Below are 13781 nucleotides of genomic sequence, written 5' to 3' on the forward strand. Positions count from 1 at the left end.
ATTACTACAAAAATACATAAATTATTTTTTGAGTCTGTTTCGGCCCACTCAAAAACATTTCATGTGTGGAAAATTGAAAGGTCAAACCACCTTAACGTCCATTATTTTTTAACTGAAATAAAATAAAACTCGCCACGTGATCATGATACTACCGTATGTTTTACTGAAGCCCCACTGTTTATGAGTTAAACGTGATTATCATTACACATGAAACGAGCAAATTTGTTGTCAGTATTTATGTTGAAATATATTATTGTGACACATTGCTAAAGTCGTATGTTTGTTTGTTTGTTCGTTTGTTTGTTTACTTGTTCGTTCCTTTATTTCTTTGTTTGCGGTGTTTACCACTGATCTGATCAATTATGAGCACTTCAATATTGTAATCTGACATTGATTAAGGGCATTTGAGCTATAGTCTTTGGGAAACGACAGACGTGCTCTTGTTTCTTTAACAATAACGAGGGCACGTTGTGCGTTTTCACAAATATGATAAGCCGTTGTATCGTACACGTTTTGATTGCGAGACAGTTGGTGGCGATAATGATCCGCTGTGTTGCTTTTCATCATTAATGGAAAAGAAGAAGAAGACACTACTCCAGTCTCATGCTTTAGCATTAGCGCAATATGCTTCTGGATGTTTTCTGACGTTTCTATGTCCTATTATCAATTAGATTATTGCAGAATGTTGAGTGTGGACGCTTTGCAAGTAGCAGAGGAGGAGGTGGTCGAATCCAGTTCGAATAAACTCGGCGACATTTACACTTTTGTGGCCAAAGGATGCTTCCCGCAGTCGATGAATCCTTTAAGAAAGAAGAATCTCAAAAGATACGCACAGAAATTCATCATTGACGGTCAGGCTTGTCCTAAAAGCTTACATTATCGATTTTAAGCAGATTGATTGATATTGATTCCCCCACTGGCCCGAGTACCCGTTTAGACAAGCGTCGGTTTCCTAAACATGTGTATAGTTTTTGAAATCTCGCTTTCTGCAACGATACTGCGTAATGACTGCTGTGCAATGCATATTACCATTATTATTATTATTATTATTATTATTATTTAGGAATTTGTTTAAAATGTGGCTTTCCGTATTTTCGGTTTAAGCATTATCGTTTTTTTTAAATGCATCTCAGATTTTAAATCATTGTTTGTACTCCTGCTCATTCAGCATCATTGATAAAACATTGATTATTTTATTTAAGAATTTTTGTTTGTTCAGAACAGTGGATGCCACACTTAAACATTGACCCTAACTTCATAGTGGTGTTTTATTAGACGTCTGCACAACAAACAGGAAATAATAATAATAAATACATTTGTCGAGACCTGAGATTTGTCTTTTGACTGTAAGAGCATTATCTTTTGCTTTCACAGTTATTTCACATTTTATGTAACTTAAGACAGTTAAGAAACTTTCCCTGCCTACATCCACTAAATTTCAATTTGTCTTTGCATTTTAAGATGCCAAGCTCTATTATGTGGGGCCAAAGAAAGAAGAAAAGAGAGAGGTTGTCATTGAGGCTGAGAGGAAGAGGCAGATTTTTCTGGACTGCCACTTTAATGACATCGGACATCATTTGGGTCAGAAGAAGACCGTCCACAGAATTCAAAGCAAGTACTACTGGCTGGGCATCATCAAGGATGTGGTGGACTGGGTACTGTTATCATTTCCTTATTATTATTCTTAACATCATTGGACTGTGGCACTAATGACGATGATGTGTATGATGTGATTTTTCAGATAAAAGTATGTGAGACATGTCAACATGCAGAGAGGAATAAAAATCTGGCGAGGACAGTCCGACCAATCAAAGTTGATGCACCATGGGATATAGTTGGAATTGACATCATAGGTTTTTGCCTCATTTTGTTAAAACAAAACAAAAACAAAAATGTATTTTGTGCCATTAGTTCCAGTTTTGAGACATGTTTTCTGCTTTTCTTTTTGTGTTCCACAGGGCCTTTCCCAGAAACCCAGCAATTGAACACACATGCTACAGTTCTCATTGATTACTTTAGTAAATGGCCCGAGGCATTTCCAGTGCAAAAGACAGATGCTGTCTCCGTAGCAAGGTGTATTTCCAAATGTATGTCCAGGTAAAAGCACACATTCTGACCTCTTAAAATGATGTAGAGCAGGGATGCTCACGTACGGTCTTCAAGAGCCCCGATCCAGCCTGTTTTCCATCTCTCCCTGAATGCACTTGATACAAATGATCACAATCGTTATCAGGCTTGTGCAAAGCTTGGTAATGAGCGCATCATTTGAATCAGGTGTGTTGCAGGCAGGGAGAGATGGAAAACAGGCTGGATAGGGGCTCTTAGGACCGGACTTGAGCACCCCTGATGTAGAACATAGGGTGTTGTCAACATGATTCAAATTTAGTGTTTTACTTGGTGCTTGATATGTCCAAATTTTTATGTTCACTAAAATGTGGACTTTGTTCCTCCTTATTGCGAGCCATGGCCTAAAGGAAACTCACAGAGACACTCCAAAATACTGTTGAAAGTCCAACATTTCTTTTTATGTATGTAAATTGTCAAACTCCTCTAGCTGAATGAGCAGGTGTCTTTGGCCCATATAATCTGATGCAGTGACCCTTGATATAGATGTGTTAAAGGTCTATAATTAAAACCATACCATCAATTTATCCAAGAAAAATATTTTATTTTTGCTTGAAGTGTTTTAATATTTAGAAATGTATTACTATTGGAATTATACTTTCACCCTATTTTCAGGTTTGGTGCCCCTAAAACAATTGTGTGCACGCAGAGCCCAGACTTCTGTGATGAGGTGAGATGTAAGTCAATAATGAATGAAGCAAGCTGATCATTCAGAGGATGAGAACATGTGAATCTCCGGTGGGTCAGTGTGTTGTGGATTCTTTTTGGCAGGTTACAAATCTGTTAAGCAATAGATGGGGCATTGTGCAGAAAGTCTCTCCTCTGGCTCAGCCTCAACTTAACCCGCTACATGACTGCACCAGTCCGTTGCTGAAGGAGGCCATTATGCAGATGGTGATGGAAAAGCAGGCAGACTGGGATGACTTTCTGGACCCTGTGCTGTTTCTCTTTAGAACATCCATAAACCCCACAACCAAATTCACTCCTTATTCTCTCATGTTCAATCGGAAAGCTAACACTCTAAACCAGGTGAGACTGGGCGCAAGCTGTTTCTAATCAGGCACTTGGTTTTCTGTTCTCTAAATTCCCTTTCCTTTCACAAAGGCTACACTTGGTACGCTTGGATATGATGATCATGAGCAGGATATGTATTCTGTCAAAGAGAAGGCTTCTACATACATGACTATAATGCAAGAACAGCAGAACACTGTTAAGCAGCTGGTAATTGTCTTATCTTTTAAAATGTGTATTTTCTTTTAGCTTCACAATGTTGATGTTAAGCCTGGCTTGAAATACGGATTTTCTGATGTGAGTAGTTTGAGTTGCGGTCAGCAAACTGGCAAATCTTGAAAAACGCTGATAAACCTCCAGTCTGCGTTTTCCACTAAAAACGGGGGGAAACTGGCAGGAAAAAAACAACAACAAAATAATATTCAAAAGTATTGGACAAAAATACACGAATAGGTGAATCTGCGGGTGTCAACCCGTGAATATACGGCAGTTCACTGTATTATTTACCAGGGAAAATAATGTTATAAGAACAAACTAGTAATATTTAATTCTAAGTTTCACATAAAGGCAACTCTCCAAAACAATCTTGCCATATAAATGACCGGACATGATCATTTTAGGTGAAAAAAAGTGTGAAAATGTGAAAAAAACATCTACCGTATGGCTATAGAGTAATTCAATCACATTGATTTTTCTTCACCTCTTTGGTCTCTGGATGTGTGTCCTCTTTTCAGGTGATTGCTAACATGAAAGCAGCCTACAAACAGGAGAAGAAGAACATAAAGAGAAAGGCACACAACAACCCCGCAATGACTTTAAAAACGTCAGAGCCACTATTCTGCGCTGAAGAGCCCCCTTCCTCGAAAAAACTGAAAGAAGAAGGTTTATATTTGTCTTTCCCCGTGGAGACGGTGCTGGCCACCGAGCAAAGCAGTTCTGAAGTTATAAAAACTGAATTAACGTATCACTTGGCCGAGTCTGAGGTCCACTGAGAATTTAGGACTCTGAAATGTTCATCTCACAAAGAGACAACATGTGAGAGTTTAAGGTTTTGAATGAAAATGGTATCCAGATGGTGTTATCTAAAATGAATGTGGTGGTTTAGGCTATCACAGTTGAATTTAACACTCACATGCTGAAGTGTATTTAACAATGGTGTACATTAATTGTGCTTCTTTGCCTGAGCTACAGATCAACAGATACTTTCTTAGAAAATATTAAATTATTTCAATCCACTTTGTCTTTAGTAGCATGTTATTTTTAAAGAGTTGTTTTTAACATGACTAACTCATTAATTGTATTGTTGTCTTTTATATTGTTAATAATATTAGGTGTTTCCAAACTTTCCTCAGGTTCATCTCAGGTCACCAAATCTGCACAAAGTACATTGACAGTCAAAGTTTACAACAGTCCACTCTGACAATCAGTAATGCAATAAAATGGATCCTGGGCGCGAATGTTGGGCTTGGCTGCGCTGCATATGGTTTTCCTAATAACATTTAGTTTTTAAAAGGTTAATTGTCCTTCAATGTGTAGATTGTGAAAATATCTCATCTGCATAACTTGTGATCTACGTATCCCAATAGTTTGTGCGTTTTGGTAAATAACACACCGACACTATTAGGAGGCTGAAATCCGCAGTGTATTTGAAAATACGTATAAGCAAGTTTATATGTAAACTATGCCGTACATCGTTTAAAAGGCTTTCATCACGAAGTAATGCCATGCATCACTGACGTCGTCTTTAAGATCCATGGCTTAGTGTTCTTGAACGAGCAGGAACGAGCAGAATGGCTGTGGGCGGAGCTTTACCCTCTTTCCTTCCGCATTAGAAATGCTCGTGCTCAGGTGTCAGTGTCATTCTCTTTTTCCGAGAATAACCGGAACGTTGGGCGAATGGGGGGATCGCCGCAGCAACGAGACTTACTTTTCAAGTAAATATCAACGCACCAGGGCTTAGGTGGGGTACTCTATTACTTCGATATAAATGCTCTTCTCACTTGACCAAACCACCACGACTTGACATTGCGAGTGCATTTGCCGTAAGAGGTTAACGCAGCGCACTGACTTAGATAAGTTTTTTTGTTTTGTTTATTCCCCCCCCCCCCCAATATTCAGAGACTGTTGATTCAACATACCCCCGGTAAGCCTCTTCGGACTTCATTAACACAAAGACTGCAGGACCAGACCTGCTGCCAGAGGTGCTGATAGAAGCATTATAGCAGCATTAGACTGCAATTTGTTGCCTGCTGTATGCGAATTACCATGGTTAGCTCAAAAATTGTGGTGGCATACGGGTCAGAGCTTTCTTTGTTCCCCAGATACCCCCCACCCCAGAGTGCCAATTATTTTTGTTGGTGTCAGTTTGTTGCGGAATCATTTTGTTACTGCCCTGTATAACCCGAACCGCTAGAATATAAATAGACGCCAGTGAGAGATTAATTACAACGAGGGATTTGGCCTATAATTGTCCCAAAATCCTCAAATAATACTCATACATCACGGTTTTCTCTTTAGCGATTGACAGAGAATCATCATGGGTACTAAAATAAATGTGAGCTGTACTATTTCATACAGTCTACTGGACCTCATTATTGCCACAGTTCTCTATGCACATGGATCACATTTGAACATATTTGTGGAGGATGGCTTGAACTTTAGCATTCTGCAGTCAGCGTTGGACATCTGGGGGACTGCACTGCTTCGAGCGTCTCTCCTGCTGGGTGCCTCTGTTGGAGTCCTATGGAACAGAGAGGATGGCTCACACAGGGTGACTAAACTCAAAACCCTCATCCTCTTAGTTTGCCAGACCATTATAACGTATACCCTGGCCAAGCTGCTGATGCTGAGTGAACTTGGGCCGCTATCTCATCGACCATGGTCTTTGAGTCTGATTTGCTGGACCTGTTTCTCCTCGTTGGCAGTTCTGGTACTGTGGTGGATTCTAGGGAAGGAAAATAGCAACAGCCATAAACTGGAACATTGTGAGGACACAGAGAAATTGGTTCAGACTGATTGTGAAGGGGAAGAGAATGGCCGGATGTACAGTGAGAAGAAAGAAAGACCAAAAACCACCACAGGAGCAACACTGGGGCGTCTGCTGAGTTACACAAAAAAGGATGGAGGACTGTTAACTGTTGCCATCATCTTCCTCATTATCTCTGCTGTGTGTGAGTATCTAGTTGGATTACTAATCAGGTGCTTCCTGTTTTTTCGTTTTGTTTTGTTTTTAAACTAACATGCTATGATCATACCGCCAGATGACACATTCAAGTGCAGTCACATTCAAAATAGAATATATTTTACAGTTATGAATACTGTACTATTTATCAGAATGTTACTCATCAGTACATGCTTAGAGTTTTAGACACCATCTACCGTTAACCTGCTATGTCTCAGGCGCTTTCTTTTAACACCCACCACTATGAACTCGCTGACCCTCTCTTCACATTTCCAGACAAATTCAGTAGTATCTTTAAATATTCATTAGCTAGGTTCTACATAAAGACTCAGAGTTTCCGATATTTCAGGGTTAGCAAACTGAGTTTTTTTCACTAAACCTGCTTTGTGAAACAGTTCCTAGTTGCTTTACATAGATAAATAATTGTTATATAAAAGTAAATAAGTGGATCAAATTATCTTAATAATCTTAATCTTGAGAATAAAATCACTGGTTACTTTAGTATCATTTAGTCATTAAGATGATGTTTGTTAACCAATTATTAGTGAGTAATCTTGCTTCCACTATGACATTATGATCCCCCCCCCCCCCCAATCCGCAGGTGAAGCTTTCATCCCTTACTACTATGGTAAGGCTATAGATAGCATTGTGGTTCATCAGAGCATGGAATACTTTGCTAAACCTGCCATCACTCTGACAGTTCTGGCCTTTACCAGGTGAGTGTTAGTTTATCCTTTTGATGGGATCATTAATTTATTTTGTTATTTTTAACATAAAATGCACACTGCGTGACTCTTGCATTGCCGTCAGTATGTGGTGTTAGAGGTTAAAATTATAACCAAAATAGGTCTTAAGAAAGAATATTACCTCAGGCATGGAGGTTGCATTGTCTGTGAGAAACAAAACATGCATGGAAAAGCATAAACCATTTTGCTGTGGGTCATTAAAGAGCAGTCAACCCAAACATGTTTTTTTTCCAGAATTTGTTCTATGCAGGCCCACTAGTCTAAACGTGGCATTCTGATAATATTGCGTGTAGGTGGGGGGGGGCATGTACCGACGGAATGTAAGGATGGAAGCGCTTTAAAAGGATGAGGACGGGCGGCGTTGGAGAACGATAGTTTTTATGAATAAGAACGGAGAGACAAGAACGGAAGGGTAATCAAATCGGAGCCGGAGGACGGACCGGCAAAAAAGTGTAAAGTTCCCAGCTCTGCTCATAACAAAGCATCAAGAGCAACTGGGGGTTGAGTATCTTGCTCAAGTACACTTGATCAAACTCACAATCTCTGGCTTGGGAGATGACCACGCTAACACTGAACCATGCCGCCCAAATGGCATTGTCCTATATTGTTTTTATTTCATATTCATGATTTATTTCACCAGTCACCATGGTGTGTGTGTATCTGTTGTTTTTTGTTTTGTTTTGTTTTTTGCATGCATGTGACGTAATTATGTTCTCGACACCGATTGGCTGTCGCCAATCATTATCATTGCAGTTGGGTAAGTTGGGTACGTTTTTTTTCTCTGCTATTTTGGTAATTCTGTAACATTATTAGTCAGTAAAACATACAATGACTGTAGGTATACATGCAGGTCTCAAAAAACAATGTCTTTTTTTTTCAAGAAAGCTTATCACTGATTACATGATTGGTTCTGGACACGCCTTTTGGCCAGGATGTCAGTAATGTGCTTAAAGCGGGTGTCAACCCAAACATATTTTTTTTCAAGAATATGTTCTATTCAAACCCACTAGTTCAAACAAGGCATTCTGATAAATATTGCATTTGTGGAAGAGTTATTAATCCACCCGTTTCTAGCCATCTCTGGATGCGGCCGTTTTTTCACTTCTGTCAACTGAAAATGCCATCACAGTTGCTCGGGGCTCAGGTGACGACCAATCGCGGCTGACCTGTTTTCTGAAGCTGAGCCGTGATTGGTCGTTACCTGAGCACTGAGCAGTTGTAATGTCGTTTTCAGTCGACAGAAGTGAAAAAGGGGTGGATTTTGCTGCTTAACTCATTTTCCACAAACAAAAAATATGTTTGGGTTGATTTTCACTTTAATGATGAGCATATATTCAAAGGTCTGACTTTTAATCACTTTCCCTCTATTCAGTTCAATTGCAATTGGCGTGCGTGGAGGAGTGTTTACGCTCACATTTGCACGATTAAATCTTCGGTTCAGGAACCACCTCTTTAGAACTCTGATGAAACAGGATATTGGCTTTTTTGATGAGAACCATACAGGTAAGTTAAGCATCATCATAACATCAATCCTTTTTAATATTTAATATTCTCATCTTTTTATCACTCTTCAGGTGATATCACTTCACGTCTGTCAGCTGACACCACCCAAGTGAGTGACCTCATCTCCCAGAACATTAACGTGTTCTTGAGGAGCACCATCAAGGCTGTGGGCTTTCTCATTTTCATGTTTGGAATGTCCTGGAAGCTCACATTAGTTAACATGATGGGACTTCCTTTCATTGCTCTTCTTTCTGAGTATTATGGCAATTATTACAAGGTAATCTACCAATTCATGTTTTCTTATTATTTTTTTTATTTTAAGATTAATCAAAGCTAACACTGATTTTTTTTTCTTCAGAAACTAACTAAAGAGGTGCAAACAACCCTTGCAAAGGCTAACAAAGTTGCAGAAGAAACCATTTCAGCCATGAAGACAGTACGAAGTTTTGCTAATGAGCATCGAGAGGCTGACTCCTACTACGAGAAGCTTGTTGTCATGTACCGTCTCAACAAGAAACAAGCCCTGGCATATGCTTGCTATATGTGGTCCAGTTGTGTAGGTATCAGATGATGCATCAATAATTATATTGCTTATTGAATGATTTGGTATTGGTCACAGAGCAAGTATTTATCAAGCCTTTCTGTGTTCTAGATCTCAGAGCTTGCTCTAGAGGTGACCATTCTCGCCTATGGTGGCCACCTTGTGGTTACTGGTCAGATGGAAAGCAGCCAATTGTTATCATTTTTCATATACATGCTTGAAATGGGGGAATGTTTGGCGGTATTTATCTCTATTTTATCTCTTTACCTCTATTTATTTTCCCTTATTGTATTTGTTTGCAGTGAATCATTGGTAAGGTCTATAATCTTTTATTAAATTCATGTGGACTTCCATTTTACAGAACATTGCATCAGTTTACTCAGGCCTCATGCAGGGCGTAGGAGCTGCTGAAAAAGTTTTTGAGTACTTGGACAGAAAACCTGATCACCCAGCAGATGGTACAGAGACTCTGGAGACATTCACTGGTCTGGTGGAATTTCAAGATATCAAATTTTCCTACCCTACTCGGCCAGAGATTGAAATCCTTAAGGTTTTTTGTGTGTGCGTGTGTGTGTAATCTCACTGGGCATCGGGCCAAATGTGACCTCAAAAGTCGCATTTTGGTGAATTTCATATTTTTTTCAAAAATCTATACATTGGTGTCAGTCCGCACACCTGGGTGTTATTTGTACACATTATTGAACTATGTAAAGTCTTTGAAAATGGCTTTCTTTTATGATGCAATGCTAATGATTGAAAAAACTTGGTCTCCTGAAAAGTGACTATTTTGGAGATAAAAGGTTTTGGCCCGATGCTAACGATATACAGTGGGTACGGAAAGTGTTCAGACCGCGTGAAAATTTTCACTGTTTGTGTCATTGCAGCCATTTGCCAGAATCAAAAAAGTTCATTGTATTTCTCATTAATAGACACTCAGCACCCCACAGAAAAAAAATCTGAAATGTCAAATTTTTGGCAAATTTATTAAAAGAGAAAAACTGAAATATCGTATGGTCATAAGTATTCAGACCCTGACGCACCCTTTTGAGATAGTACAGCCATGAGTCTCCTTGGGAATGACGCAACAAATTTGAAGGATGGAGGTTCACCATTTGAAAGGTGAACCTTTAACCCAGTCTGAGGTCTTGAGCATTGTGGAAGAGGTTTTCCTCCAGGATATACAGTATCTACATTTTGGCAGCATTCATCTTTCCTTCAATTGCAACCAGTGGTCCTGTCCCTGCAGCTGAAAAATTCTCTTTCTGATTCGCACTGTGTGTAAGGTCTTATATAGACAGGTGTGTGTCTTTCCTAATCAAGTCCAATCAATTTAATTAAACACAGCTGGACTCCAATAATAAGAGCGGAAGCATCTCAAGGAGGATCAGAAGAAATGGACAGCATGTGACTTAAATATGAAGTTTTTTTTGCAAAGGGTCTGAATACTTAAGACCATATATTTCAGTTTTTCTTTTTTCATAAATTTGCAAAAATTTCTGCATTCTTGTTTTTTTCCATCAAGATGAGGTGCTGAGTGTACATTAATGAGAAATAAAATGAACTTTTTTTTTTTTATTTTGGCAAATGGCTGTAATGACACAAAAAGTGAACAATTTCAAGGGGTCTGAATACCTTCCCTACCCACTGTATATCATCTACAGTATATAATATTCTATGTAACTCAAGTTAGTTAGTTATTTAGTTAGTTATATAATATAATTGTTATGCTACAGGGAGTGTCATTCACTCTAAAGCCTGGCGAGGTGACTGCCCTGGTGGGACCTTCAGGCAGCGGGAAGAGCTCTTGCGTCAACCTATTGGAAAACTTCTATGTTCCCCAGCAGGGTCAAGTTCTGCTGGATGGAAAGCCTGTTCACACCTTCCAGCATGGAGATCTCCATTCTCAGGTCAGTCCATGTCAGACCGTCAAGAAAAAAAACGGACATTCTGCTGTGACATTTAGCAAATGTACGGTAAATTAATAGAAATACCAATCAAGACAATTACACCATAATGATTAATATTTGCCGATTTAACCAATATACAGTATTGTAGGATTTGAATACATACGTTTACATTTTGAGTAATAACAATCCCTATGCAGGTGGCGCTTGTGGGCCAAGAGCCAGTGCTTTTTGCCCGAACCATTGAGGAGAACATCACTTATGGTCTGACTGATGTCCCCATGGAGGCTGTCATACAGGCAGCCACAAAAGCAAATGCTCACGGTTTCATCATGGACTTACCCCAAGGCTATGAAACAAGTTATTATCAAATATCTTTATTTCTGTCTTTCAAATATATTTTCCCTAGAATAGATGTAATATTGTTAAGTGTTGTGCTAGTTTCCCTATAATGGCGACCAGTAGTTAACCGTTGCTGCGCTCACTGTTTGCATCTTACTGTTTGCTAGGTGTTGGTGAGAAAGGTGCACAGTTGTCAGGTGGGCAAAAACAAAGGGTGGCCATTGCAAGAGCTCTTGTCCGACACCCTCGTGTTCTTATCCTGGATGAGGCAACCAGTGCCTTGGATGCAGAAAGTGAACATATTGTGAGTAACATCGCTTTTCCCCAATGAAAAATGGTCGAACGCGCTGGTGGAAAAATAAAAGTGCTCTTGAGATGTAATAAAAGCCCATAACTTGGTGGGAATTGCTGAATGTTATCCAGTGGAACCTTTGAAGTCAAATGTACCTTAAAAGTTAAATGCAGTTCAGAATTTAACCAGGACTTTCATGGGGAAAAAGGCCTGTAAAGTCACACTAAACTTAGGACTTTGAACCGCCATCATTTTGAGCGTCACCATATCGATCAAGCTTAGCAAAAATAAAAGCATTCATTCTGGATGTTTTTTGTTTTGCTTTGCGTTTTAGGCTTTTTTTGTAGCACTTATTCAAAAACATTGTATACAGTGTAAAACTTCCTTTTAAGCGCAGTTCATCGAACAAAGAATTAACTCAGTGTTTTGCTTGTAGTGGGTAGATTTTTGTTTTGTTTTTAATGTTTTCGTGGGTGCAGATGGAACCGACTGAGCATGTGGTCAAATCGTGGATGGATCACAAAATAATAGTACCGTATAGTGATCACATTCATTGATGTTTCCGGTAGTTATGGGTTATTGAATGTTCAAATGTTTATAATGAAGCGTGTTTTATAAATTTGGGAAGGCAAATTCAGCAAGTTCTTGCATGGAGTTACACACGCAGGACAAAAGATCGACGACCAGGGGCGTGGTGACCATTGGGATTCGGGAATTTCGGGAAAATATATGGATTTTCCCTTGATGGCCAGTCTGTATCGTGGCTGGTCGAAGTGCGTGACTACTGACCCCCAATCCCGTTGGTGATTAACTTTCTGAACAAGATGTCTGCACTCTGCGCCCCATCGCCGATTAACTTAGTAGTAGCCACGTCTGCCGGTATTCAAACATTATGATGTAAATCATATGATATATTTTGACTGCACACCTATCATCACCCACATGATATTAAAATCAAAGAAGCATTGCTTTTGTTTCAGTTGCATCTGTCTCTAAGGTTCCACTGTTAGAAAGTTTAAGAAAGATTAAGAAAAAAGAAAAAATCAATTGATCTTTTACTTTAATCTTGTCGTTCCCACAGGTTCAGCAAGCTCTAAACAACATCATGAGGGAGCACACAGTGTTAGTGGTTGCACATCGGCTCAGTACTGTGGAAAGGGCAGACTGCATCATAGTGATTGATAAGGGCCGTGTGGCTGAACAGGGATCTCACAGTCAGCTGATGGCCAGTGGGGGGCTGTACTACAAACTGGTGCAGCGACAGGTTCTGGGCATGGAGACAGGGGATGAAGTACTACATTTTTCAGAGAATTCCTCCTGGAAGCCTGATGGAGGACACCAGCGTAGTAGACAAAGCAGCAGTTCGAGTGATCAAGAATACAATCCTCGCTATTGAGAATAATAAACTTTGTGGACATGTTTCCTGTTGTTTGATTATTGAATCATCCTCTAAATATATACACAATTTAAGACAATAATACTTAATGACCGCTTCTGTTTGTGGTGTAATGAATATGCCTCCATGTGGACTACGTCTCCAGGGCTGGACACAACATTCAGCCAGGACTGCAACCAAGTCTGCTCCAGCCTCACTTCAAAACAATTGAATCCCTGCCATTGGACTTGACAGAGTCAAGGACTAGCCTTGACTCAAAAATAAAGAAACTCCTGATAAGGACAGAAAGTCTCCTGGACTACCTCTAAAGACAATGGTTGTAGATTCCAACTGCCTTGAAACAGAATTTCTGGAGCTTTTCCAGCAAGGAGTCCTAGGGTTCCTCTCACATTCACCCAGCAGGGGAGCCCCGACGAACATTGGCAGTGCTGGACGAAGATTGACCCCAAGAGGTCGACATGGGAACTGTAGCTTTAAACTTCCTTTGCCTTTCGGACAATCCAAATTACCTTGACATGAAACATGTCATGTAATGCAGGCATTGCTCCGGGTCACTATTAACTACTGTATCTACACTCTTAGAGTGAGTTGGGTTGCCAACTCCCTGAAAAATAAGTAAGGTCCACCTCATCGGCAGGGACGGCCGACCTGACTGTCTTCAACTAGGGATGGGCAATGGGCATATCGATACCAAAATATCGATATTCCGATCGAGAATGCTCAATTTTAAGTATTGATCCT

At 39.7% G+C, this 13781-nt stretch overlaps 2 protein-coding genes across 4 annotated transcripts; both read left to right on the top strand.

Moving 5' to 3' along the window:
• Positions 1–499: 499 nt before the first annotated feature.
• LOC147147853 (gypsy retrotransposon integrase-like protein 1) lies at positions 500–4370 on the top strand. 3 transcript variants are annotated; one of them, XM_086030055.1, is made up of 8 exons: positions 500–851; positions 1462–1611; positions 1742–1853; positions 1959–2097; positions 2740–2794; positions 2872–3153; positions 3229–3345; positions 3870–4370. In XM_086030055.1, the coding sequence occupies exons 2-8, from the start codon at positions 1462–1464 to the stop codon at positions 4125–4127; spliced, it is 1113 nt and encodes a 370-aa protein (XP_085886181.1). In that variant the 5' UTR covers positions 500–851; the 3' UTR covers positions 4128–4370. The 3 variants fall into 3 exon arrangements, with proteins under 3 accessions (XP_085886181.1, XP_085886180.1, XP_085886179.1); XM_086030054.1 differs by having other exon boundaries at positions 507–851; positions 1462–1655; XM_086030053.1 differs by having other exon boundaries at positions 668–851; positions 1462–1655; positions 2896–3153.
• A 537-nt stretch (positions 4371–4907) lies between these two features.
• Positions 4908–13065, top strand: abcb9 (ATP-binding cassette, sub-family B (MDR/TAP), member 9). The gene is made up of 11 exons (XM_086030052.1): positions 4908–6305; positions 6918–7032; positions 8435–8565; positions 8637–8842; positions 8924–9121; positions 9218–9346; positions 9468–9656; positions 10840–11013; positions 11211–11370; positions 11520–11656; positions 12726–13065. The coding sequence occupies exons 1-11, from the start codon at positions 5672–5674 to the stop codon at positions 13038–13040; spliced, it is 2388 nt and encodes a 795-aa protein (XP_085886178.1). The 5' UTR covers positions 4908–5671; the 3' UTR covers positions 13041–13065.
• Positions 13066–13781: the final 716 nt, after the last annotated feature.

This window comes from Filicampus tigris, chromosome 5 (genome assembly GCF_054856515.1).
Source record: "Filicampus tigris isolate MCC_2025a chromosome 5, RoL_Ftig_1.0, whole genome shotgun sequence".
NCBI classification, from domain to species: Eukaryota; Metazoa; Chordata; class Actinopteri; order Syngnathiformes; family Syngnathidae; genus Filicampus; species Filicampus tigris.